Source organism: Sorex fumeus, unplaced genomic scaffold, assembly GCF_029834395.1.
Source record: "Sorex fumeus unplaced genomic scaffold, SorFum_2.1 ptg000265l, whole genome shotgun sequence".
Lineage (NCBI taxonomy): Eukaryota > Metazoa > Chordata > Mammalia > Eulipotyphla > Soricidae > Sorex > Sorex fumeus.
The window spans coordinates 28471439-28498780 of NW_026606322.1; the positions used below are offsets into that span (position 1 = coordinate 28471439).

Below are 27342 nucleotides of genomic sequence, written 5' to 3' on the forward strand. Positions count from 1 at the left end.
TGCTCTCATCGCCTCTAGTGTTTTATTGACTGTCAGGTCTGTTGTTCCTTTGAGCTCGTTAAACAGCTGAAGTATTTCCAGTCTGAAGTCCCTTTCAGGGAGAGTGTATAGGTGGTTATTGCTGATTGCGTCCTCAGGATTACTTGCTTCACCCACTACTCTTGGTGGGGTTCTGGGCTGCCTTCCCATGGCACCTTTCTTCCCAGTGTGGAGGTGTGTCAGCACCCTCCCCCCACACTTCCAGTGAGGTTTCTGGGGGACTCTGTGGACTGAGGGCGTCCTATTTCCGTAAACTACAACTTCTGACCTGTGAGCGGAGCCAGGTTCTGCCACCAGCTCCTCTAGTGCTCAGGAGCTACTCCAGGCTGTGTGTTTGGGGATTACTTCTGGCAGTGCTCGGGATTGTGTGGAGCTGGGGATTGAACCTGGGTCTCCAGTATGCAAAGCATGTGGTCCAGCCCATTAAATTAACTCTCTAGCCCCTGATTTTATTTCTTAAACTATGTAACTGGTAGCCTTCCTCTTATGGCCCCATTATTTATTTATTTGTTTGTTTTTGGACCACACCCAGTGGTGCTCAGGGCTTATTCTGACTCTTGTGTTCAGGGGACCATATGTGGTGCTGGAGACTGAACCTGGGTTAGCTGTGTACGTAGTAAGCACTCTACCCCCGTTCTGTTCCTCTCACCCCTTATTATGCCCACTTTAAAGGCACATTGTACACAGATTAACAGGGGTAAATCCTAGGAAACTTTGCTCCCCAGTCTCAGGGGAATGTTTAAAAGTGAGGTATGGGCACATAATCAGTTTCATATTTATTCTTTGTATCCATTTCATCTTTCTCAATCATATCTCTCTGCTATTGTCTTTTATGAGAAAAATCATAAAACATAATAGGTATTTTTAAACAGGAAGATATTTTCCTTGTTTAAATCTCTTAATCCAAAATTTCTGATTCTATATACAATGTATTATTACTGTAGTTGTGTTATTACTATAGCTGTGAAAGAGATTGACTTAGACGCCTTTTCCCCCCTCAAGAAGTTTTTTTCTTTTTTGGTGAAAGAAGTTAATGGAGTATTTGGCATAACAGAGAAAATAGCTTGAAAGAGTAAAAATTCAGAACTCTCAAATGCTAGTCTTTCTTGTAATTAGTTATGTTGACCTAAGGGGATAAGTTATTTCACTTGTTTGTGTTTCTGTCTTGTTTTGTTCTGTTTTGTTTTGGTTTGATTTGGGGGCCTTAGCTGAGGATGCCCAGGGCTTATTTCCGGCTCTGCACTCAGGAATTGCTCTGGCGGTGCTCAGGGGACCACACCCTACCCACGCTGCTCTCTCTCCTGAGTTAAAAGCACCTCCTGTTTTTCAGTTCTTTTTTGTTGTCCAAATGGTATTAGTTTCTGTTAGCTGTACAGAAAATATAGTCTGAGCTTAAAGCAAGCTGGTATGTGTGAAAGAACTCTTTAAAAATATCTTCATGAGTGAAAGTTCTTGTTAGTTGTTTACAAATGTTTCATAGTAGTATAAACTGGAATTTATGAGGCATCTCTCTCTCTCACTTTCTCTCTCTGAATACATCTATATATGTTGATTTTGGTTCATACTTAGTGGTATTTAGAAGCCTTTGCTGAGGGCCTGTGCTTGGAGGTTGCTTTTAGCGTTGCTCAGGAGAGCAGGGCCTTCTGTATGTAAAACATCCCCATAACTTGTTGAACTATCTCTCCATCCCTGTGAAGACTTACTTATTTATTGGCTTTGGGTCACATCTGCTGTGCTTAGGGCTTACTTCTAGCTCTGTGCTCATGAATCACTCCTGGTAGACTCTGAGGACCAAATGTTGTGCCAGGAATCAAACCTGAGCCAACCACATGTTAGGCAGCTACCTTACTCACTATGCTATCTGTCCGACTCCTATGAAGATGTGCTTTTTTTTTTTCTTTTTGGGTCACACCTGGCAATGCACAGGGGTTACTCCTGGCTCATGCACTCAGGAATTACTCCTGGAAGTGCTCAGGAGACCATACGGGATGCTGGGAATCAAACCCGGGTCGGCCGCATGCAAGGCAAACGCCCTACCCGCTGTGCTATCGCTCCAGCCCCTGAAGATGTGCTTTTTAAAAGATGAAATGAAGGACTGGACAGATAGTACGGTGCTTAAGGCACTTGTCTTTCATGCTGCCAACTTGGGTTCTATGTTGGCACCACATGTTGTCCCCCAAGCATTGCTTGGAGTGTTCCCTGAGTGCAGACCAGATGTGAGCCCCAAGCACTGCCAGGCAGAGATCCTTCTAAAAAATACCTTAAAAAGTGAAATGAGGAAAAACACCTAGGTATGTATTTATTTATCTTTGATTTGGGGGTCATACCCAAATCAGGGCTCACTCCTCACTCACAGGGCTTGGGGACCCTGTGTAGTACAAAGGATCAGTCCTGGCTCAGATGCATGTAAGGCAAGTGTACTATCTGCTGTACTATCTTTCCAACCCTAGAATTTTTGTTTTCAATAAGAACCATGCCCAGCTTAGGGACGGCCCCCTGGCCCACACCTGGAGTTTCTCTGGGGTTCATGCCATGCTGCATATGGAACTCAGAGCCACATACATACAAAGCTCTATTAGCTCTACCCCTTGAGCTACCTCCTTGCCCCAGCATTTGAATGTAAATAAATTATTTCATTTGCTGCTAGGTGTTCATACTCCTCTGTTCAGCCAGTGAATTCCTGTTTACATGTTATAAACAGGAATTCTCCTGTCAGCAGATTGACTTTCAGTATATTAAACGTGGTTCTCTTGTCCTAGGTGGGATCTCATCGTGTCCGTATGTCAAGGGGATTTGAAGCCAATGCACCTGCTTTTGATCGGTGAGTTCTCATTTATATGTAGTGATCTAAGTTCTGATGTTGGTCAGCAGTGAGACTAATTCAATATATTTATCGGATTCAGATCCATTTTTCTTTTTCAATTCTGAGTAAAATTTCTTGGGATTTCTAATTTAACTAGAAGACAGTGACACCCTGTCACTATCGCTGCTGCCCCTAGTGTCAGCAGTAGTAGTGCTAGGTGTGTGGCCCATCTTCTCTTGGCCTTCAAGATTCCTCTTTGGATGTGGTGTCGAGAAGACAGTCTCAGTCAGATGTAACTGTTCAGCAGCTGAAATGGGTCTAGTCCCAATTGAGTTGTACTGGAAGTGACAAACACACATTTGAGGGCCAGAGAGATAGTATAATGGGTAAGGTGCTTACCTTGCATGCAGCTGACCCTGGTTCAGTCCTCAGCATCCATATGACCCTGAGCCCTGCATGGAGTGTTTCCCTGAGCACAGAGCCAAGAGTAAACCCTGAGCACAGCCAATTGTGGCCCCCAGACAAAGAATTTTTTAAGATAGCAAGAAAGAGAAATGTGCATTTGATCTCAGTGTTAAAAATAGAAGTCTTAGTGATACTAGCAATTAACTTTATATCGATTACATGTTGAAATGGGCCAGAGCAATAGCATAGCGGGTAGGGTTTGTACACAGCCCATCTGGGTTCGATTCCTCCGCCCCTCTTAGAAAGCCCAGCAAGCTACCGAGAGTATTCTGCCCACATGGCAAAGCCTGGCAAGCTACCCCTGACGTATTCAATATGCCAAAAACAGTAACAAGAAGTCTCACAATGTTGCTGGTGCCCGCTTGAGAAAATTGATGAACAGTGGGAGGACAGTGACAGTGACATGTTGAAATGATGAAATGATACCTGAATTAGATGAAATAAATTACATGTACATTAGTTGTATCTGTTTACTCTTTCTCAATATATTTCTTATGGGAGATTTAAACACTTTCTTTGATTCATGTTGTGCTCCCTCTGGATGGCTTTGCACTGTAGCCTCTGCAATATTTAGCAGCTCATCATGTGAGCAGTTTCAAGGCTGTAGCTCCTCGGGGGTCCTTCTGAGTCATCCTGGGGACTATGAGGTGCAGCTGCGTGGGTGGCTGTGTTCTCTACGTTGTCCAGCACAGCATCACTGAGCAGTGAGGGAGTGATGACTGCACATCCCACAGAGGTGGAAGCTTCAGCAGTGATGAGTCAGAACGGAAGTGGCATTAACCAAGCTTTCATAAATTCAGAATTTCAGGACCACGTGAAATGAATTTGTGTCCAATTTTGCCAATTCTGTTCACTTAAGTTCTGCCACATTGATTCTCTTCTAATAATAGAGGCGTATCTTCTAAAAAAAAAAATCTTTTGACGTATACCTATTTTCTTCAATAGGCATTTTAGAACTCTTAAGAACTTATATGGCAAACAGATAATAGTAAATTTGCTTGGATCTAAGGAAGGTGAACATATGCTAAGTAAAGCTTTCCAGGTAAGCATGATTATTTTTCTTTCTCTTCTGGTTCATGGATATCTAAAGTGGTATTTTTTGATGGGTGAGAGGTGGTGATTTAGGGCCATACCTGGCTTGGTGGTGCTCAGAATTTACTCCTGGCCCTGTGCTCAGGGAGGAGTGTGTGATTTGGGAGCTCAGACTTAAATGCTGGCCCTGTGCTCAGGAATCAGTCCTGGGGTGCTCGGGTTACCATATGCAATGCAAGTCAAGAACATTAACCCCTGTAATATCTGTCCAGCCCCTAGAATGGTATTTAAAAGAGAGTGCAGTACAATAATCAACCTCTTCCTGGAGGTACATTTCTTTTTGGGAAAAGATGGGTGCTTATTGGAATCATTAATTCTTTGGAGCTCTTAGGAGACAACTTAGGGTAAGGTGGCCGAAATTGGGAGTAAATTGGGAGTATGGAACCTTTGAAGAAACATGGCAGTGTTTTTAAATCTGCTTTTATTATCTGGTGAAGAAGCAGAAGAATATTCCCCCTCTTCCAAACTCGGCTGTCACTGGTAGAAAAACACCAGGCAGATTTCTCCTTCATCTGTTCAGTGCCTTGCCTCTTTCCTAGAAACCGTAGTGACTGTTTTAAAACTGTGAGATGGCAAAGAATGCATTTGAATTTACCTTCCTGTATTAGTGAGAGAAAATGGAAGAATTTCAAATACAAATTAAGAGCCCCAAATGTCTCACTTACTTCCTTTTGGTGAAGCAAGAAAGGTTTTATCGAAACATTTAGAAAAATGTGAGGGGAAGTGGAGAAGTACATGTTCAAGAGAGAACACAGGCTTCTCCAGAGTGGAAATAGGCCAGCACAAAAACATTGAGATAAGCAAGCAAGATAAGTGTCCAAGGGTGAGCCTGGACTTAAAGAGCAAGCACCAAATGTCTGACTTCTGAAGTAAAAATATTCCTCAAAAATGATTGTTGGGGGCTGGAGCGATAGCACAGCGGGTAGGGCGTTTGCCTTGCACGCAGCCAACATGGCCGACCCTGGTTCGATTCCCAGCATCCCATATGGTCCCCTGAGCACCGCCAGGAGTAATTCCTGAGTGCATGAGCTAGGAGTAACCCCTGAGCATCGCCAGATGTGACCCAAAAAGAAAAAAGAAGAAAGATTGTTGAATCAATAATAAATTAATAAAAATTATATTATGCCTAAGATTATAAACTAATTTAAAATTAAACTATATGATTATAAAACATTTTCTAAAGTTCAGTTAATGAAGTACAGAAAAGGTTTAAAAATGAATTTTCCAGAGGGCTGGGATTTGTGGTAAGGCCTTGCATGAGATCTGAGTTCAGTTTTTGGCATTGCAGAAAAGAAACAGAATTTAATTTTTAAAAATGTTATGATTATTGGGGGTGGGGCACAGACCCAGTAGTGCTCAGAGTTTACTGCTGTCTCTGCAGCTCAGGGATCAACTCTGGTGGGTTTTGCTGGGAATCAAACTGCATCGGCTGCAGTGCCTTACCCACTGTGCTGTCACTCTGGCCCCATAAACTGAGAATTTTTAAATTTTTCATAAGCTTGACCTTAGAGAGTAATTTACCGGAACTGAAGAGCTGTTATTGGGTTTAAGATACCTGCCTTGTATGTGGTGGGCCTACGTTGGATCCCCAGCACACCATGTTGTCCCTCCAAGCCTGCCAAGAGTGATTCCTGAGTGCAGAGCCAGGAGTAAGTCCTCCTGGGTTTCTAACCCCACAACAGCAACAACAAAAAATATGTTCTATTTAAACCACTGTACACTATACTATGATCATATATTTAGTTAACTTTTTGATGAATACTTGCCCTTTTATTCTCAGAGTCATTTGAAAGCTTCTGAACATGCTGCTGATATCCAGATGGTGAACTTTGACTATCACCAAATGGTGAAAGGAGGAAAGGCAGAAAAATTGCACAGTATTCTTAAACCTCAAGTGCAGAAGTTTCTAGATTATGGATTTTTTTATTACAACGGAAGTGATGTTCAAAGGTTTGACAACGCTGTTTCTCTTTCTTTAAACTGGAACTTTGCTATACTTTAAAATTTATTCATGGGGCCAGAGAGATTGTACTACAGATAAAGCAGTTGCCTTGCATGCAGTCAACCCCGGTTCTATTCCAGAACTAAATCGATCACCTGAGCGCTGCCAGGTGTGGCCCCAAAACAAAACAAAACAAAACAAGATCACTTATTCTTACCATTGAACAGTTGAAAGAATTCATTTATAATGAGATAAAATATGTTCCTGTTTTATACTTTGTATTAAACTTGTTTTTCTTTCTCTACAAATCAGCAATTGATAACAGCTTAAATTATTGGGCACATACCAGAGATTAGGCAGTATATTTAGTCTTTACATATTGTGTTAGCATTTGTAGGGCTGGGTTTTTCTTTTTTCTTTTTTTATCACATTTAAGGAAATTGGGGCAGATTAAAATTGAGACAGAGGTTATTATCTATCACACTCTATGAAGTGCTGAGCTATGGAATATAAATAGTATGTATATTTAAAAAGTTTTTAAATTGAATCAACATGAGATGCACAGCTACAAAGTTATTCATAATTTGGTTTTAGTCATACAATGTTTTAACACCCACCATTTACCAGTGTACATTTACCACCACCAATGTCCCCAGTTTCCCTCCTGCGACTCCTTATGTAATAAGTAAAAGTTAAATATGTCCCTACATCAGACTATATTACTTTCATAAAACTTTTATTATTTCCTGACCTCAGTGAGAATTGTTAAATACAGAATAGAAGTTAAAGACATTGATTGTCTGTGTCTCCATTTTTGATTATGAAATACAAAAGAAAAGTATTAAAAGATTTAAGTCCAAATGTAAATTGAGGGTAAGATGCTTGAGATGTAGCTCAGTGGTGGAGTGCTTGCCTTGTGTGTTGGAGACGCTGAGTACAAACCTTGATACCATGCATACACAAATTGAGGTCAGCTTTAATGAATCTCAAGCTTTTTAAAAAAATTTTTTTTCAGGGGCTGGAGCGATAGTCCAGCTGGTAGGGCATTTGCTTTGCATACGGCAGACCCGGGTTTGATTCCCAGCATCCCATGTGGTCCCCCGAGCACCACCAGGAGTAATTCCTGAGTACAGAGCCAGGAATAACCCCTGTGCATTGCTGGGTTTAAAAAAAAAGCAAAAAAAAATTTCAATTTGTACAATTTTTAGTATCAATGGCATAGAAATTTTATAAGAGTAAAATAAAGAATTTAAGTTAATTTAAAAAAAAATTTTGGGGGGGCTACTGTCCAGTGGTGCTCAGGGCTTACTCCAGGCTCTGTGCTCAGGGATCATTCATGGTGGTGGTTTAGAGACTTATGTGTGGTGCAAGGCAGCACTCAATATGCTGATAAACCCAGGTCAGTTGCATGCAAGGCATGTGTGTTACCCACTGTACTCTCTCTCTTTATCTCTCTCTCTCTCTCTCTGGCCCCATATTTTCATTTTTTAAAATTAATTCGATAAATATTTTGTTATTTTTTTATGGTCCAAGAACACAAATAGGTTATAAATCTAAACGTGTATCTAATTTCTCATTGGGCTAATTAAAAATATATAGGTGTGTTGGGGATGGAGAGATAGTATAGAGGGTAAGGTACTTGCCTTGCATGCGGCTGACCCAGATTTATCAGGGGTGTGAGGTGCTGACTCAGCACTGCCAGGATGAATCCCTGAGTGCAGAGCCAGGAGTAACCTGAACACCCCAAGTATGACCCCAAAATAATATATATATGGGGTGGATTAATAGATAAATGATAAGTAAGTAAATGATTAAAAACTACTTATAAGAGAGACAGTCCACAGGGTTCAGACACTTGCTTTGCATACAGACAACCCCTGTTCAATTCCTGGCGCCACCAAGAGGCCCTGAGCACTGATCTAGGAGTAAGCCCTGAACACCACCAAATGTGACCCCAAACATCCCCACCCCAAATATATATCAAGTGCCATAGATATCATTCAGTTGGTATAGTTCATGCCTTGAGTTTTATTCCTGGTATCCTATGATCCCCTGGTCTCCTTACACCACCTTGTGTAGCCCTGGTATCTTCCCAACACCGGTAGACCTGAGTAGCACTCTGTCTCTGGGCCTGAAAACCAAACAATTTCACCCCTGTTTCTTTTCTCTTTTTTTGCTTTTTGGGTCACACCCACCCAGTGATGCTCAGGGATTATTCCTGGCTCTGCATTCAGGAATCATTCCCGGGGGTGCTCAGGAGACTACATGGGATGCCAGGGAATTGAACCCAAGTCAGCCGTGTGTAAGGAAAACGCCCCCCCCCCCTCCCCCCCGCACTGGACTATTGCTCTGGCCCTCTCCCTTTTTTCTGGGGTAGTCTTGGGCTCCCCAGGTTCTGTTGGGCATGACTCTTAATTTTTATTTATTTATTTATTTATTTATTTATTTTTTGCTTTTTGGGTCACACCCAGCAATGTTCAGGGGTTACTCCTGGCTTTGCACTCAGGAATCACTACTGATGGTGCTCAGGGGACTATATGGGTTGCTGGGAATCGAACCTGGGTTGGCCATGTGCAAGGCAAATGCCCTACCCACTGTTCTATTTCTCCAGCCCCATGACTCTGAATATTTATTTATTTATTTTTGCTTTTTGGGTCATATCCAGTGATGCACAGGGGTTACTCCTGGCTCTTCACTCAGTAATTACTCCTGGCCGTGCTCAGGGGATCGTATGGGATGCTGGGAATTGAACCCGGGTCAGCCGCATGCAAGGCAAATGCCCTACCCACTGTGCTATCTCGCTCCAGCCCCGACTCTGAATTTTTAAAAAACTGTATTTTGCATATATGGCAAATATTCAGAGTTGCAAAATCTAGGTAGTGGGTGTATATGGTGGTATACTCACTGGCAAACTTCTGCATTTCTTTCTTGTATGTTTGTAAATTGTAATAAACCTGTTGGTACTAGAATGGGGCAGTACAATTGTAACCCCTTTCATTTTTCTCAATTTGTTCTGTTTCAAGCCAGCTGTTTAACTTTGCTGAATTGGTTACAGATGCCAGAGCGGTACTGTTCGGACAAACTGCTTGGATTGTCTTGATAGAACAAATAGTGTGCAGGCATTCTTTGGCTTAGAGGTAAAACATAAGTTACCTTATGTTTATGTAATGTGTGAGTGTGATTGTTGTCTTTGCTCTGTCAGCACTTTTGTAATATTTATGTTTCTCAGTAGTTATTTTCCACAAAACAAAGTTCTGCTTCCTCAAATATGTTCTGTCTTCTAGTCTTTGGGGACAGGGTTGGGGGGCAATGGGGTATAAATCCCTTTTTATTTAAATGTTTCTGTTATCTGTTCAGAGTACTCCATTTAAAGTAGCTATTTCCCACTGTTCAACTTTTAACTTTCCCTTTAAGAAACAATTGTTGATGCTATTCCAATAATTGCTTCTTTTACCTGTCTTTTGGAAGAAAAAAATGCGAGTATGTGTATGTATATTTATGTGACCTTTATTCTCTTGTCTTTTAAAAGGCTCCTTGAAATTAGGGAGAGTCTATTTTCATATATCCAAGGCTATAGGATAATGCTTTAGATTGTCTACAGATCAGTGCTATTTAAATGGCATTTGTAAAAGTTTTTTTCATCATTATTTATCCATCAAATTCAGTTTACTATAGACTTTTCAACTGTCTGACAAACTATGACAATGCTGAGATTTCTAGATCCTTCTTTTCTTCTCGTACAGCAGAGTCATAAGGCTATGGTGAGTCTCCATTTAGTTCCACAGGGACTTAGTACGGTTCTCAAATACAATTATTTAAAGAACAACCGTGAGGTTTATTTTTGTCTGTATAGGTTTTATGGCCATGCCTATTGATCTTCCAGTGCTCAATGCAAGACTCCCTATAAGTGACACATGCGCTCCATAAGCCTGTGGAGTTATTTCTCCAGCCCAGGAAACTTTCTTTGGTTTTTCTTTTTTTTCTTTTTGGGTCACACCTGGCGGTGCTCAGGGGACCATATGGGATGCTGGGAATCGAACCTAGGTCAGCTGCGTGCAAGGCAAACACCTTACCCTCTGTGCTATTGCTCCAGCCCCCTTTTTTTTTTTTAATAAGAAACAGGGACTAGAAAGATAGAACTGGGTTAAGGCAATTGCTTTTCATGCAACTGATCGCAGTTCAGTCTTTGGCACCTCATAGTCTCCTGTGCACTGCCAGGTATGTAGCTAAATGATTAGTAAATAAATGACTTAAAACTACTTATAAGAGGACCAGAGAGACAGTCCAGGGGGTTCAGGAACTTGCCTTGCATACAGCCAACCCCAATTCAATCCCACCAGGAGGCCCTAAGCACTGAGCTAGAAGTAAGCCCTGAACACCACTTAATGTGGTCCCAAACATCTCCGCCCCAAACATATATCAAGAGCACAGAGCCAGGAGTAATCCTGAGCACTGCTGGATGTGGCCCGAGCCTTGCTCCTCTCCCCCTGCAAAAAAAAAACCATAAAGAAAAGAAATTTTTAAAAAACAGTATATACGTACTTTTTATAGTGAATGAAGCTTAAATTTGACCAAAGTATTTACTGTGCAATTAAAGTTCTTCCTAGCACAAAAATGGAAGAACAATGTCTAAAATTCTTCAGAAATACATTTTTCACATGTTTGAATAAAATTTACTATTTTGCCTGTTTTGAAAGCTAATTGAGTTTTATTATAACTTATTTAGAAAATATGACAGGCCAAAAATGAAAGTGGGCATTTAGTCTTTTGGATACGGTTTAGTCGAAGGACTTGGGTTTATCTGGAATTCTGTTTTTAAGTTCCTGAATATGTTTGCTTAGATTCTAAAAATGAGCTTATTGATATACTTGAAAAACTATTTTAAAAAGTGTTAATTTTAAGATTGCAACTTAACTATCCTATCCTGGAAACTAGATATGAGAATGCTCCTTGGTATTGGTTTATTGTTTGAAAGGTTACTTTTGTGTCAGAGTGGTAGTAAAATGGGAGGGAGCCTGTCTTGTATAAAGCCGACCCTGGTTTAATCCCCAGCATCCCTAGTGGGCCCCCAAGCACCGCCAAGAGTAATTCTTGGGTTCAGAGCCTTGGCATGTTGATGTGCTCCCCACCAACTGCCATCTCCGCCCCCTCCCCCGCCCACCCACCCACACACACAAAGTTTATTGCCAAAGTAGGTAAAGTAGTAGTAAACAGCAACTACTGTTGCTGAGTAGTGCAGAGATCAGTCTTCAATTCTTTGAAGAGAGAATTCCTCTTCCAGTAACTTCCAGTTACTTCCAGTAACAGAGGAAGTAGAAGAACCAGGAGTAACCCCTGAGCCTTATCAGGGTATGGCCCCAAAACAAAAAACCCAAAACAAGCATAGAAGGAAGAATAGAAGGCCCTCCCGTTGATCATCGATTTGCTCGAGCGGGCTCAGTAACGTCTCCATTGGAGACTTTGTTGTTACTGTGTTTGTCATATCGAATACCTCACGGGGAGCTTGCCAGGCTCTGCCGTGCGGGCGAGATACTCTCAGTAGCTTGCCGGGCTCTCCGAGAGGGGCGGAGGAATCAAACTCGGGTCGGCCATGTTGGCTGCGTGCAAGGCAAACGCCCTACTGCTGTGCTATCATCGCTCAATCATACTTACTGAAATAAACAAGTAGCTCCCTGGATAAGTCTTTTTTTGTTTGTTTGTTTGCTTTTTGGATCACACCTGGTGATGCACACGGTTTACTCCTGGCTCTGCACTCAGGAGTTACTCCTGGTGGTGCTTAGGGAACCATATGGGATGCTGGGAATCGAACCTGGGTCTGCTGCGTGCAAGGCAAATGCCCTACCTGCTGTGTTATCTCTCCAACCCCTGGATAAGTCTTTAAGAGATTGAGTAAACCTAGCCTAGTGTGTTTTCAAAAATATCATTAATGTTTTCTTCAGTACTTTTTAATACTTTAATTTTTGATCCATCTGTAAATGTAGATAATAATCATACTTTATAAGTAAAGCCAGTGAAGGAATAAAACCGTAAGTCATAGACACTATGACTGGGTTCCAAATAAGCTAAGTAGGCTGAATAAGGATTATTCATTGCTTTGATTTGACCATATTTCATGCTAAATGCCATTTTTAGTATTGACCCGTGATTTTTTCTCTACTCTAGCCTAGTGTGTTTTCAAAAATATCATTAATGTTTTCTTCAGTACTTTTTAATACTTTAATTTTTGATCCATCTGTAAATGTAGATAATAATCATACTTTATAAGTAAAGCCAGTGAAGGAATAAAACTGTAAGTCATAGACACTATGACTGGGTTCCAAATAAGCTAAGTAGGCTGAATAAGGATTATTCATTGCTTTGATTTGACCATATTACTTTGTTACCGGTGATGAAGAAACTGTGAGACCCAAAGACCAAACTTTTGATGTGGTTAAAAATTCCCACTGTAACTCTTGCTTGAAAAGTTCACTTTGTGATTGAAAAGTTATACACTGTAACTAGCGTATACTCAAAAAAGTTTCTCTTTTCTGTTTTAGATGCTAGCTAGACAGTTGGAAGCTCTGGGCTTAGCTGAGAAACCTCAGCTGGTGACTCGTTTTCAAGAAGTTTTTAGGTCCATGTGGTCTGTGAATGGTGATTCCATCAGTAAGATATATGCGGGAACTGGTGCTCTCGAAGGAAAGGCAAAGGTAGGTCTACAGCATAACAGTTGGACAAAAGGCCCCTTCTTCTCCCTCCTAATAAGGTGTGCTGGTGGAGGGATGGATATGACTGAAACTCAAACATGAACAGCTTTGTAATGGGCTATCTCCCGGTGATTCAATTAAAAAATTTAAAAGAAAAAAAAATTTTTTAAGCTTCTTAGTGTTTACTTTTAATCAGTAGTTTTCTTTTAAAGATACCTGTTTTAGACTTCTTTTATCATGTTTTTTTGGTCCTCTTTAATGTTTCTTTCTGTACCAGATGTGAATAATTGACTGGAAAATAATTATTTCCTTGGATTAGGGGTGGGTATATGATATAGTTAGCCATTAAGTGAAAATTCACTATGGCTATAGATTTGCTTACCCTTTTATGTCGTTTTCCTTGCATGTATTTTACTTATATTGTTTAATTGATAGTTGCTTCCTGTTAACCGTTGCATTACAGTTGGTGATAGACAAACCAGTGGACATTTATCACTGTTTCATAACACCTACTCTAACTCAGTGCCATTAAGGCTTGCATTTTTTCTTATCTTACTTTGAGATTCAGGCTATCAGAGTATGCAAAGGAAGTGTGTTATGTAGACTTGATTATAATTTATGTCTCAACTTTCTGATTGCCAGTCTTATCTATAGACTACTTTCTGTTCTAGTATCTGACCCTTTGGAAGCACTCTTGAGATCTTTTTTACTCTTTTGTATACTTAAATGACTTCTTAAGGTTCCTGGCTTCAGTAGAATTTGTTAACATTAAAATTCTCTAAAGCGAAGGGAGCACCAAATAATGGGTGTTGGGAGGATTCTCCCAGGATGGGAGATGCATGCTGAAAGTAGACTATAGACCAAACATGATTGCCATTCAATGCCTCTTTTGCAAACCACACCACCCAAAAGGAGAGAGAGAACAAAAGGGAATGCCCTGCCACAGAGGCAGGGTGAGATTGGGGCGGTGGGGGGGATACTGGGATCATTGGTGTGGAGAATGGGCACTGGTGGATGGGTACTCAATCATTGTATAACTGAAACCCAACTTACAAATTTGTAAGTCTACAACTGTACCTCATGGTGTTTCACTAATAAAAATTAAAAATAAATAAAATTCTCTAGAGCTCCTCAAAATACTCGCAAAACAAAACAAAAATATTGCCCACCTTACAGTTCCCATTTAGCCTCTTCAGCATAGTAACTGAAATTCTTTTGAAGAACATTTCTCATCACTTAATCTTTTAATTTCTAAATCTTCTTCCTGTCCTGTTCTTATAAAATGCCATTTTTCAGACTTAGTTGCTTAAATTTAATAAGGCTGTAATTCCTTTTTTTGTTTGTCTGGAGTTCTGTTTTTTATCCTCTTAATTCATAAAAATAATTTGTTTTGGCATTTACAAAAAATAATTCTTAATTGGTCACTATTTTTGAAAACCTGAAATAGTTAAACTTTCATTTTTTTTAAATTAAGAACAAAATTCTTCCTATCAAAACCAGATTGTCTACAACTATTGCTTACTATGTTCCACCTTTTATTTCTGCAGTAACTAAGACATTGTATGTCAGAGAATACATATGTTTTCAATTTCTTATCTCTAACAAGTAGATATGAAATTTTATATATTACATATACTAGTTTGGATTGAACTAAAATCTAACTTCTGAACTGCTCTTTCTTTTCCTTCTTCTCTGGGTTCCTTTGGTTAATTGCCTGATAATGTGAATGGTGAGTGCCCTTTTCAAGTCATGTCCTTTGTGTGTGTCAGTGTATGGAGAAGGAAGTAACACTTTAAACTGTCTGTTATTTAATAAAAATTAGCAACCGCAGGCTAGTGTTTTATTTCCTAAAAGTTTCTTTTTTAAACAATTCATCAGTATCTGTAAGATCAGAAAGAGCCTTTAATTTTGTTATTACATGCCTACGTATGTTTTCATTAAAATTTATAATTGAATCTCTTACTATCAGAATTGGCATGTTATTTTTGTTACATATTTATATAGATGATAAAATGACCTGCAATTGTCAAACTATAATTGATATGTAAGAGTTGTTTTTGAAATATAGGTATATATATATATTTTATATATATTTATTAATCTTTTAACACCAGGCCTCCATTTATGCTCTAATTTACTTATTTGGGGTTTTGGACTATGATCAGTGATACTTAGGGGCTACTCCCAGCTCAGTGCACAGGGATCACTTGTGGCTGTGCCTGAGGGACCAGGTGGTACTAGGGATCCAACCTGGGGCCTCCCTGGTGCAAAGCATGTGTTCCAGTCCATTGAGCCGTCTCTCTCATTCAGTTTTAGTTTCAGTTAGTAGAGTTTGGGAGCAATCTCATTCTACTTTTCTACGATTAAGTATTTTAGAGTTTTACTAGGAGTTGGCTAAGTGCAGCGTGTGTGCTTTTTCTCCCTTGCTTTATCCCCATCACAAGTTTATAAATTTAAGAAGTAATGTCCTTGTTTTAAATATGCTTGCTTTCATTTATTTGTTTTAACATAAATGCTATCAACATTCACTACTCTAGATACCCTTTATGGATGCTGTTGTAGTTCTGAGCTTTTCCCATCTCTTATAGCTGTTGTGACAGTATTGAGCCATTTCAGTGTGATACTTGAATATTTGGAATAGATACGTTCAGTCCTTTTTACTGCAGAACAATGATATACAACTGGTTAAAGCGTTCAGGATACTTATTCAGTAAACTCTGGTATTTAGAATGAAAAAAGTCCCTACTCCTTTCTCCCCAAACAGGCTGGAAAGTTAAAAGATGGTGCTCGTTCTGTGACTCGAACGATTCAAAATAACTTCTTTGACAGCTCCAAGCAAGAGGCCATTGATGTTTTGCTTCTGGGAAATACTCTAAATAGTGACTTAGCTGACAAAGCTCGAGCACTTTTAACTACTGGAAGTTTGCGTGGTATGCATTCTTTGTATTATTTATATTCCTTCTAAAAGTCCAAGAAGTAAATTTAACACTACACAAATTAATCTTGCATTACATTGATTAAAGTAGTTTTAGAAACAAATTCTGTCCATCTAACTTTTAAAACTTTATCCTAAAAGCATTCTCCAAAGGAAGTTTATTTCTTTCAAAAATAGAAGTCCATGCGTACTTTTTTTAAAAAAATATGATTGTAGAGGTAAATGATTGAAGTATTACTAACTGTAATAGTAATACAAAGTAGGATATTTTAAGATAGCCATTGTTTTTATTTATTTATTTATTTTTATGTAGGCCCTCCCGTTGTTCATCGATTTGCTCAAGTGGGCCCAGTAACGTCTCCATTGGAGATTTTGTTGTTACTGTGTTTGGCATATCGAATACATCACGGGTGGCTTGCCGGGCTCTGCTGTGCGGGCGAGATACTCTCGGTAGCTTGCCGGGCTCTCCGAGAGGGGCGGAGGAATCGAACTCGGGTCAGCCATGTTGGCTGCGTGCAAGGCAAACGCCCTACCGCTGAGTACTGCTATTTATTCAGCCACTGATTAGGCTGATTGAATTAAAGCCATTGTTTTTAAAAGAGCATTCAGTAATTATGTAGAAAACAAATGCTTTGTTGGAAGGAACACAAGTAGATTAGTTATTTTGCTAATCGCTACCCAAAAGTTTACATAACTTTATCTTGCCTTTTAATTCCTATCATTTGTATAAACATTAAATCATATTAATCAGTAATTTTAGATGTTGCTTATTGTTTGGCACTATTAATACTTAACAGATCTAATAACTTTCTTGATGACTTTTTATCTTTTACCTTTTTCTTTATTGTAGCAAGAGTTAGAGCTCATGTCAGTGAGCATGTATGTATACATAGTACCTTGGGAACACTGCATTTGTCTTAACACTCAATTAGACTTTCAATTCTGCTTTCTCCTATTTTAACTTTTCAGTACTCTGACCTTTTTCTTTTCTTTCTGCTGTCTCCAAACCAAACCTTTGAATTTCCCCTATTCACACAGGAGAAATTGTTTCTCAGTGAGTCATATACTCTGGGGTAATTACTTTGTCAAATAGGTTACCATAGTTTCTTTCAGAATTCTACCTGGGGCTGAAGATAATCTCCACTGCTAGTGCCTTGGGGTGCCTGTGAGGTGTCTGGGGTACCGATGTTTGAAAAACCAAACTGTGATCTTAGCTACAGCTTCCATCTGCTGGCTTTCATCCTGCCTCCAGCAGTGGGCTCCTGGCTAATTTGCACCTGATCCCTCTTTCCACCTGTGTCCACTTTTCTATGGAGATAGCAGTAAGCAGACCTGGAAAGCAAGCACTGTGTGTAAAAAGAGTCCTTATGGTCAGTTTTGCTACAATACTTATTCTGAGAAAGCTGTCTCCTTCAAGAGAGGATGCTCTGATTGGGAACTTTGAAAATGCCATTTCTACCTTAGTTTATACTTGATTCTGCTAGCACTTGGTAAGCTCAGAAAACTGCTCCAAGCAGAGGAGAGGTGGATAAAAGAGATGCAGTACACATGCACATCCACACCATCTCCAGGTATCTCTCTGCCTTCTTTCACCAGCTGCACGAGGAGCCCCCTGCATTCACATTTCTGTTCACTGTTCTTTCGGAGAACTGTTCTCCCATCACTCACAGTTACATGCTGGTGATACCCATTTTGCCAAGCAAATGTAAGCTCCTTTTCCAAGATAAAGTGCCATGTTGAAGGAGTTGCAGTTCTTTTTTGCCGATTTCCTCTTTGTGAGGGAATGCTGCTGCTGATATCAGGCTCCTCTTCTGGAGGGCGTCTGGAGGAGATGGAGAGTTTTGCCCTAGTCCCATTGTCCTAAAAGCCTATGGCACAGGGAATTTGTACTGTTTTACATTGGCATAGTGAATTGGGGTGCAGAGACCCCCACACAATGATCAATAGGCCTGGGGGCCACTCTGAATGGCTGTAAGCCATCCAGCCCAGACCACTGAATGATAGGCCCTTACGGTGCTTGGGGATTGTCAGGGTAAATTCCAGAAGGACATCTAGTAGGCCTTCTCTGTCCTCATTGAGTATCACCCAGCCTGCTGGGTTTTCAGCTTCCTATTCTTCACATATATGTACATAACCACGTTCTGAGAGAGGCAGCCTGGGATGTGCGGGGGACAGACTTTGGACACCACCAACTTCCTGTACGATTTTTCTTAGGTACAGAGGGTTTGTGCCAACCAAGCTCATGGTTCGTCTTTGGGGCTCTTTAGCCACCAGGCAAAGTAAAGTAGTCACATAGACTTCAAAGAAAAAAGAGAAACAGTCTTAGAATGTTCTGTCATGATACTACATTTGAATTCTTAACTTGCTGTTTGACTAATGATTCTTTGTTTTCTTCTTGCTGCATCCCTAGTTTCTGAACAGACATTACAGTCAGGTACAGTATAGAAAATAAATGATAAAAGCATCTTTTTCTTTATTTCCAAAGATGATGTTATAAATAAAGTCACAGAAATGGAATTTCTTAATTTGCCCTTGTTTTGATACCTTGTTTTACTCTGAGAAAAAAAAGTACTTCACTTCGAAGGAAATATATAGTGCTCTTTGTCTTCTTGTCACACATGATTTATTTTGTTTACTTTATCTTATTTATTTATTGGTTTGGGGCCATACCACGGTGCTCTGGACCTATTCCTGACTGGGGTTCATAAGTGCATTGAACCAGGGTGGGCCACATGCAAGGCAGGCGCCTTCACCCCTGTATTATCTCTCTGGCCTGTTACTTTTAATTAAACATAACTTGTCTAGTTTTAATTTCACTTTCATGTATTATTGAGCAAATTAGATTTTATCCTTAGGCCAACGGAAAACAAAGCCGGATGTGCCGCTCTAGGGGTAATTTCCGAGTGTTGTCTGGGATGTTTATGAGGACCCAGCAGCACTTCTCACACACAATACTGGAGAGGGAGTGACTCATCTTCTCATGCAGGAGATGAAATGTTTTTGTGGCTATAAAACCTACATTAAAATCTTTTCAAAATCATTAAGATTGGTAACAGTTGAAAGTTCAGTATGTAAAACTTAACTCATTTTTTTTCACCTTTTCTGTTCATGGGAATCATATACCTTCATTCCCATACATTCATATCTCATTATGATATATGATCTGGTCTCAAAACATGAATCTGTGTGTATTTGTGTATACACTCTTCTGTTCTGCTGACTATTCTAAGCTGTTTAATCATTATAGAAGTTGTGTTTTAATGGACAAAGAGTGCAGAAGCTGCTTTGATAGTGTGGCAGTAACTATAGATGCAAGAATGAAGAATAACAGAAAAAGAGAATAATTTTCTATCTAAGAAGAGCCAGGTTTGAATACAAATAACACAACAGCCCAGAGCAAACCACCTGCTTTCATTTCACCAGAAGCTTTTCTGTAGGAGGGAACCCAAAAATCAAGAGAGCCAGAAGCTTCCCACTTGTCCCCAGGAACCATAGGATTGTACTTGGCGTCTGAGTCACAGCTGTTACAGGGGAGTCATGGGCAAAAGGCTTCCATACGGTGTCACTAAGATGGTATCTGCCCCATTCTCAGTTTCTACAAATTTTAGTATCACAAAATATAGCAATAAAGACTGTACAGTGGAAAAGTGAAAATTATTTTGAATATTTTCCCTTGGGCCATTAATTTTCTTTTCCTTGTACCTTTGATTTTCTGTTTCTCATGCCTTTTCTTTTCCTATACCCTGCCAAGTAAGTGCATCCTCTGTTTTTACATTGACATTCTCTACTTCTAAGTGCTAAAGTTAACTAACCAAGATGAAGTATGGTTTAGACGGAAGGAAGAGAATTGGTTAAGAAAAAATAAAAATAAACCAACATATACACACATTCACAGAGACTGTGTGACACGGAGGAAAGTGACTAAGGCTGCAAAATCATGGAGCAGCCATTTGTTGAACAAGTCTAGAGCGCTGTGTATCATTCATTGAACAGATCCAGAGTACTGTGTACCACATTACTCTTCTCATCACTAGAGAATCTGTAATGAACAGTGCTGCCTGCTCCGAGCTTCCATTCTTGGGAGAGGTGACAGATAGTTGCAGCAGAAATAAACATATAATTGGTACATGGTGATACAATCTAGAGAGCCAGATAAAACAAGTAGAAGAAATGAATGGTGTGGGGCAGAGAGAAATCTCAGAGAAGGTAGGTGTTCAGAAAGGGAAAGCGAAGACCTGGAGGTAAGGAAAGAGGGTTGCTTTCAGTGGAACCGCCTGTGCAAATACCCTGTGATGGGTGCAGACCTGGCACGGGATTGGAAGAGCCGGAAAGTGAACAGGGAGGGCTGGCAGATGAGGACAGAAAAATAGGGCAGAAAGTTTAGGGCCTGGAAGATTTCACTGTGAAATGTCCAGAATCTCCCATGAGGTCATTCTCCAACATCTCATTATCATCTGTAATTTCTATGTTTGTCAGAGAAGTCATTTTCAGCACACCAGCTGCCCAGGGCTAGATAGAATCTTGATTGGAATTGCTCTTAAAGGTTCCTATTTGGAGAAAGTTTATGTTTTACCCTCCTCCAACGGAAGTTATATGAGCATCATCTGCTATTCTTCTTGAAAATGTGTAGCCCCTAATTTCACTTGTACTGTTTCATTGAAACAGCTGCTTGTTCTGCATGTTTTATATTGCTGCAATCATTTTATATAAGCTTTTTTTTTCCAAACTGACTTCTGTGCAATGTTTTTGCTTCTTGTGTTGGTTAATTGCATTTTGCTGGACTTTGTCCAACTTTGAGGTTGCTCTGCTCCCTGTTTGTACCTGTGCATGCCTCTTACACCTGCTTCTGCTTCTGATGGTAACTGTACTTCCCAGACACCGTTTCTCAATTATGAAAGATAGAACTTATAAGTGATATTGTGCATTAAGAAATATTCTGTTTTGGTTTTGATTAGCATCGTCTAAAGTACTAAAGAGCATGTGTGAGAATTTCTACAAGTATTCGAAGCCCAAGAAAATCCGTGTGTGTGTTGGCACCTGGAATGTGAATGGCGGGAAGCAGTTTCGAAGCATAGCTTTTAAGAACCAGACACTCACTGACTGGCTTCTGGACGCACCCAAGTTGGCTGGCATCCAGGAATTTCAAGGTTGCCCTTTGTGTGTGTATGTGTGTGGAGAGGGGATGTGGGGGGGGAGATGGTACTAGGTGGTGGTTGGTGCAACCAAACCCTGGCAAAGTTCCAGGGTTACTCCTGACAGTGCTTGGGAAATTATATGGGGTGCTGGGGATTGAACCCGGGTCAGTCGCATCCTCCCCACTGTACTTTCACTACCACCCAAGGTTGACTTTTTCCATATGGACTGAAAATTCTGGCTATTATTTATTGATCTAGAAAACTATGTCTAGTGCTTTATATGTGTGTGTTTATATTATATATTATTAAACCTAGAATTTATAAACTTGAAGACTAGCATTTTTATAAGTCTTAGCAATTTAATTCTTGGTTTTGTTTTATTTGGAGTTTTGTTTTGTTTTGTTGATTTTTTTAGTTTTGGTTTGTGGGCCTTTGTTGGTTGTGCCCAGGGCTTACTCCTTCTCTTACTCACTCATAGCAGTACTCAGGGGACTTTTGTGGGGTTCCAGAACTCAAACCTGTATCATCCATATGCAGGATCTTACCCATTGTACTCTCTCTATTCCCAAGTCCTAGGGTTTTTTTGTCTTTCTTTTATTCCTAGGTCTTTATTTTCTACTTCATAAACCAATGCCCAAGGTTTTTTTCCTTAGGAATCTGAATCTCAGGAAATAGAATATTTTAAATAGATATAAATAGATATATTAATTCTTAAATATATATTCTGTAAGGCAACCATGTAGATAAGAAAAATAAGTTCTAAGTTAATATGTTGAAAAATTCAGGTATACAGGTTTTGTGACTGAATATCCAGACTCTGAGGGAGTTGGGGACAGACTACCTCCCCTTGTTCTTCCAGAAGCTTTGGCAGTCATGCCTATGAGCTACCTCTGGCATCCAATAAGCATATTAACTGGCCATGATCTAGAGACTCATAAGTTAATCTTGAAAGAGATAAACAAGTAGCAGAGATGCTTCCAGACCCCGTGCCAGCTGAGTTGTCCAACCACCCAAAGTCACCATCCAGTTAAAAATTTAACTCCAGCTGTATCAGCCCATTCAAATTTTTTGAATTCCTGGAGCGCATGGCTGCAAATATGGCCATGCAACATCTCAAATTCTTCATCACTGATAAACCATGAGTAACACACTACATTGCATGGCATGTAAGGTAGAAGGCAACCAGTCTTGCTTAACAAAATATAAACATACAAGGCTTAACCTGTAACAACATGTTAGTAATCTCCTATGGCTTCATGGTGAGATGCAATAATCTTCACACACTTTCTTTTAAGGAAACACTTTTTGACAATTTTTTAGTGAATTATTTATAACAAGCCATATTAATAAATTATTCAGAGCCTACTGTAGAGGCAGACTTGAGGGGTGGTTGGGAAAATTGGAAATAATGGTGACAGAAAGATGCAGTAGTGGTGGGAGTAGTGTTAGAATATTGAATGTAACAAATCATCATGAAAAACTTTATAAAAAGATAAATTTCAAAAAATGAGTTCTCATTTTTAGTTATGTTTATTTATTCATATCTTAAATCCTAGAGTTTATAACATATTTGTAAAAATGTGCTTTGGGGGGCCAGGGAGACAATTTAAGTGGTAGAGCACATGTCTACATGTGAAAGATCTTGATCTCTAGCATTTCATGATTCCTGCCAAATGCAACCCCTATTTTTTTTTCACTTTTGGGGTACACCCAGCATTGCTCAGAGGTTACTCCTGGCTCTGCACTCAGGAATTACTCCTGGCGGTGCTTGGGGGACCGTATAGGATGCCAGGGATTGAACCTGGGTCAGCCACGTGCAAGGCAAAAGCCCTATCTGCTGTACTATCTCTCCATCCTGCAACCCGTATTTTTAAAAAAATTGTTTCTTTATTGTGAACCTCACTTGAAATGGTATTTGAACTAGTAATTCTTCTACAATAATAGTAATAATAATAATAATAAACTGATAGCTAAGACTCCAATTCTGAGTGTTCTTCATTTGTTATTTCAGTCTTTATCACAGACCCACTAAATTTAATTTTGTTCCACTCATGCATTTTTGCTTTTAATTTGAATTTGGTAAATTGAAAACACACAAAAAAAATTCTATGTGTATGTGTGAATTTGGTATTGATCTTTGTTTTGTTGGGGTAGGGAGTTGCTATGTAACTGAGGCCATGTTTTAAGTTTTTCTTGAATGCTTAATTGCAGACAAACGAAGTAAGCCAACAGATATTTTTGCAATTGGCTTTGAAGAAATGGTAGAACTGAATGCTGGAAACATTGTGAATGCAAGGTAAGCTAGTGAGGTAACACTGGAAAATGTTCCTGTCATCAGTGATACAGAGGGCAGGTAGTTTCAAGAAGAAACTGAAATAATATTTTTAAAGGTGCCCCCTTTTTTGGCTTTTGGGGTGACACGTGGCTAGGCTAAGGGGTTACTCCTGGCTCTGCACTCAGGAATCACTCCTGGCAGTGCTCAGGGGACCACATGGGATTCTGGGGATCAAACTCGGGTCCGCTGTGTTCAAGGCAAACGCTCGACGCACTGTACTATGGCTCCAGCCCCCCTAAAGGTGCTTCTTAAATGCAAAATGCTATGTTCGGGGCCTATTTCTGGCTTGTGCTCAGAGGTGACACTTGGCAGTACTTGGGGTACCTTTTGGTGCTGGGGATTGAAGCAGAGGTCTACTACATGTAAGCCAAATGCTTAACCTTCCCTGTACTATCAAGCCCCAAAATAATAGTTCTCAAAGTTGTTGGTTTCAGGATTTTTATATATATGTATCATAGCTTTTCATGATTATCACAATAAAAATTTAAAATGAAGTTTAATTTAATTTAAAAATAGTAATAAACCTACTAGAGAATAAAAAATAATGCATATTTTCTCTAATAAGTTAATTCTTCCCAGCCCAGAGTGATAGTACAGCAGGTAGGGTACTAGCCTTGCTTGTAGTCAACTCCTGTTCAATCCCTGGCATCCCATGTGGTACCCCAAGTCCTACCAAGAGTGATCCCTGAGTGCAAAACTGGGAGTAAGCCCTTAATACTGCCAGGTGTTAACTTCAGACAAACAACAACAGCAACAAAAACAAAAAAAAAACAAAGAATAAAAATAACTTCCCCAAAAAAAATTATTGAGAAGGATGGCATTGTGGATGGTATTTTTTATGGTTTTACTAATCTCTCTTTAATATCTGGCTTAAGACAGCTGAATTTTCACATCTACTTAAGTGTTAGCCTGTTACCATATGTTGTTTTGATTGAATTATATGAAGAAAATAACAAGTATAATTGAAAATGAAAATAAATTTCTTCTCTGATACTTTACCAAAGCATAGCTCTAGCAGTGAACATTTTGTGCATATTAAAGTTCATTGATCTGCCTGTCGCTGTTTCTCTCTCTCTCTCTCTCTCTCTCCCTCCCTCTCTCCTTCTTCTCTCTCTCTCTCTCTTTGGGGGGGGGGCGTTAGGCCACACCTGACAATGCTCAGGGGTTACTCATGGCTCTGCACTCAGGAATTACTCCTGATGGTGCATGGGAGACCAAATGGAACGCTGGGGATCGAACCTGGGTTGGCTACATGCACGGCAAATGCCCTGCCTGCTGTGCTACTGCTCTGGCCCTCATTATTCTATCCCTTACTTTACATGATTTTAAACATCATAATTGTTTATTTGGAAAATAACAAATTGTTGAATTAGATAGGTCTTCCAGAGTTTGACACATTTTATTGTATGATATCAAAGCATCATGTTAAGTAATATTATTTGATTGCATCAGAAAATCCTTCAAGTATTTTTGGGGTGGGGGGGAGAACCACACCTGGCAGTGCTCAGGGCTCACTACTGACTCTGCACTCATGGATCACTCCAAGAGGAACTTGGGGTTGAGGCAGGGGTGCAAATGGGGTGCTGAGGATCAAATCCAGGTTAGCCGCATTCAAAGCAAATGCCCTGTGCCTATTATCCTATTTCTTCAGGCTCTCAAGTATGTATTTTAGAACCTATTGTAATTTTGTTTACAAAGTTTTGTTTTGTTTTTTCTTATTTTTGTTTATAAAAAAGTTGCCATATAACCACATCTGAATAATCCGAGCCCAATTCTGCTTCGGTAAGGATCTTCTTGAGTAAAGTGGTATTGTGTAATCACGAATCCTTGGTGGTAGAGACCAGAATGAACACTATCTGTTAAAACTAGCAGCCTGGATTCAGGGCCTTGGCATGTTTACACATTGTTGTTTTTGAAGTGTTGCACAAGTGTGAGTCAGCACAATGAAAGAGAGTGTCTCAGTGTCTTCCAAAGAGTTTTCATCTTGTGATTTGTGGAGCGGCCCAGGGATATTTTCAGAGCACACTTTTAAAGCTGTTGCTCCCAACTTGTACTATGAATACAGATTACTTGGGTGGGATTTAAAAGTTTCAATGCTTGTTTTTAAGCATGTTTGCTCTTCGATGGAACAGTTTTGGACACTTTGCACATAGGAGGCCCGTGTTCCAGCCCCAGTACTCTTTTATTTTTTAATTGAATCACCATGAGATTGTTACGAAGCTTTCATGTTCCAGATTCAGTCATACAATGTCCCAGCATTCATCCCTCACCAGTGTACATTTCTACCACCAATATCCCCCTTATCCCTCCCCTCAGCCCTCACAACCTTCCTCTATGGCAGGCACTTTCCTTCTGCCCTCCTCCCCTGCTTTGGGCATTATGGTTTGCGATACAGATACTGAGAGGCCATCATGTTTGGTCCTTTACCCACGTTCAGCACACATCTCCTATCCAGAGCGATCCCTCCAATCATCATTGTCATAATATTCCCTTGTCCATCCTGACTGCCCTCTCCCACAGTACAGTGTTCAGCTATTGTGATACTACTTTACAAGATTCTCATGTCGGAAGCCTGGTTTCAGCTCTGATGCAACTTGTTCCCCCAAACACAGAGTTGGAAGTAGCACCCGAGAATCGCCTGGTGTGATCCCCGCAAACCAAAAGAAAAGAGTTACAAAATTAAATAAAGGAGTATGCTGCATACTATTTCATAGCCATTAGACAATTTTTTTTTTCAAAAGTGAATAGAATTCGCACTGGCAAATAGAAAAGAAACCCAGGTTCATTTTGCTATTTGAATATCTTTCCTGAAAACTTATGTTCAAGTCTTCAAATGGAACGTATTTGTAGACTACTGAGTATTAAAGATTTTTAATTGTCTATGTAGATTTTAATTAAGTTACTCTTTAATAAAATGACTACATATTCATTTAGCTCCTCTCTCAAGAGCACATTCTCTTGAAATGCTAAAGATAAATCAATGAAGCGAACATTTCTACCCCATGCCCTTCTTTTCTAGCAGGAGAGGAGACAGATAAGACGCAGTAACAGTTCACCAATAGGCAGTGGTGGCAGAAACCACAACCCAGCAATGCTCAGGACCTGTGCCTGGCTCTGTATTCAGAAGTTATCCCTGGCAGTGCACAGGGAACATTAGGCAGTGCAAGGCATTAAACCTGTGTCACTGCGGAACGGGCTGCATGCAAGGTGAATGAATGCTCCTGTACTATCTCGCCAGCCCTAGGATGTTTCATGGTCAAGAAACCTGGATTTTTGTTGGTTTGGTTTGGGGGCCACACCTATGTGGTTGGGGTTACTCCTGGCTTTGTGCTTGGGATCCCCCTGAACTCTCTCTGACCTTGAATGGCTCCAGGCTGAATCTGATCAGTTGGAACATCAATCACAAGGATAATGAATTGAACATGGGCTGGAGGGATAGTATAGCAGGTAGGCTTGCCTTGCATGCATTTGACCCGGGTTTGATCCCCAGCATCCCATATGGTCCCATGAGCCCAGCCAGGAGTGATCCATGAGTGCAGAGTTAGAAGTAACTCCTGAACTCCTGAGCATCACAGGTGTGACAAAAAAACATTTAATAACAAAACGAATAGGAAAGAAGGAAGGAAGAAAGGAGAGAGAGAGAGAGAGAGAGAGAGAGAGAGAAAGAGAGAGAGAGAGAGACAGGCAGGCAGGCAAAGAAGCAAAATGTTGGTAACTGGGACAGTGGGTAGGGTGTTTGCCTTGCATGGGGCCAACCTGGGTTCGATCCCCAGCATCCCTTATGATCCCCTGAGCACTGCCAGGAGTGATTCCTGAATGCAGAGCCAGGAGTAACGCCTGAGAATTGCCAGGTGTGACCCCAAAAAAGAAAAAAAATGTTGGTAACCATTGAAGCTGGGTATAAGATCCA

The 27342-nt window shown here is 40.1% G+C and overlaps 1 protein-coding gene across 7 annotated transcripts in view; it reads left to right on the forward strand.

Moving 5' to 3' along the window:
- Positions 1–27342, forward strand: part of SYNJ1 (synaptojanin 1) — a 100100-nt gene that overhangs the window by 41250 nt on the left and 31508 nt on the right. For 5 of the 7 annotated variants that reach the window (XM_056109352.1, XM_056109353.1, XM_056109355.1 and 2 more), the window contains exons 7-15: positions 2799–2860; positions 4253–4349; positions 6180–6349; positions 9397–9478; positions 12878–13030; positions 15801–15957; positions 18373–18396; positions 20918–21109; positions 23309–23393. In XM_056109352.1, the coding sequence (XP_055965327.1) occupies positions 2799–2860; positions 4253–4349; positions 6180–6349; positions 9397–9478; positions 12878–13030; positions 15801–15957; positions 18373–18396; positions 20918–21109; positions 23309–23393 (1022 nt within the window). The remainder of the gene's footprint in view (positions 1–2798; positions 2861–4252; positions 4350–6179; positions 6350–9396; positions 9479–12877; positions 13031–15800; positions 15958–18372; positions 18397–20917; positions 21110–23308; positions 23394–27342) is intronic. The other 2 variants (XM_056109354.1, XM_056109358.1) reach the window with 1 other exon arrangement.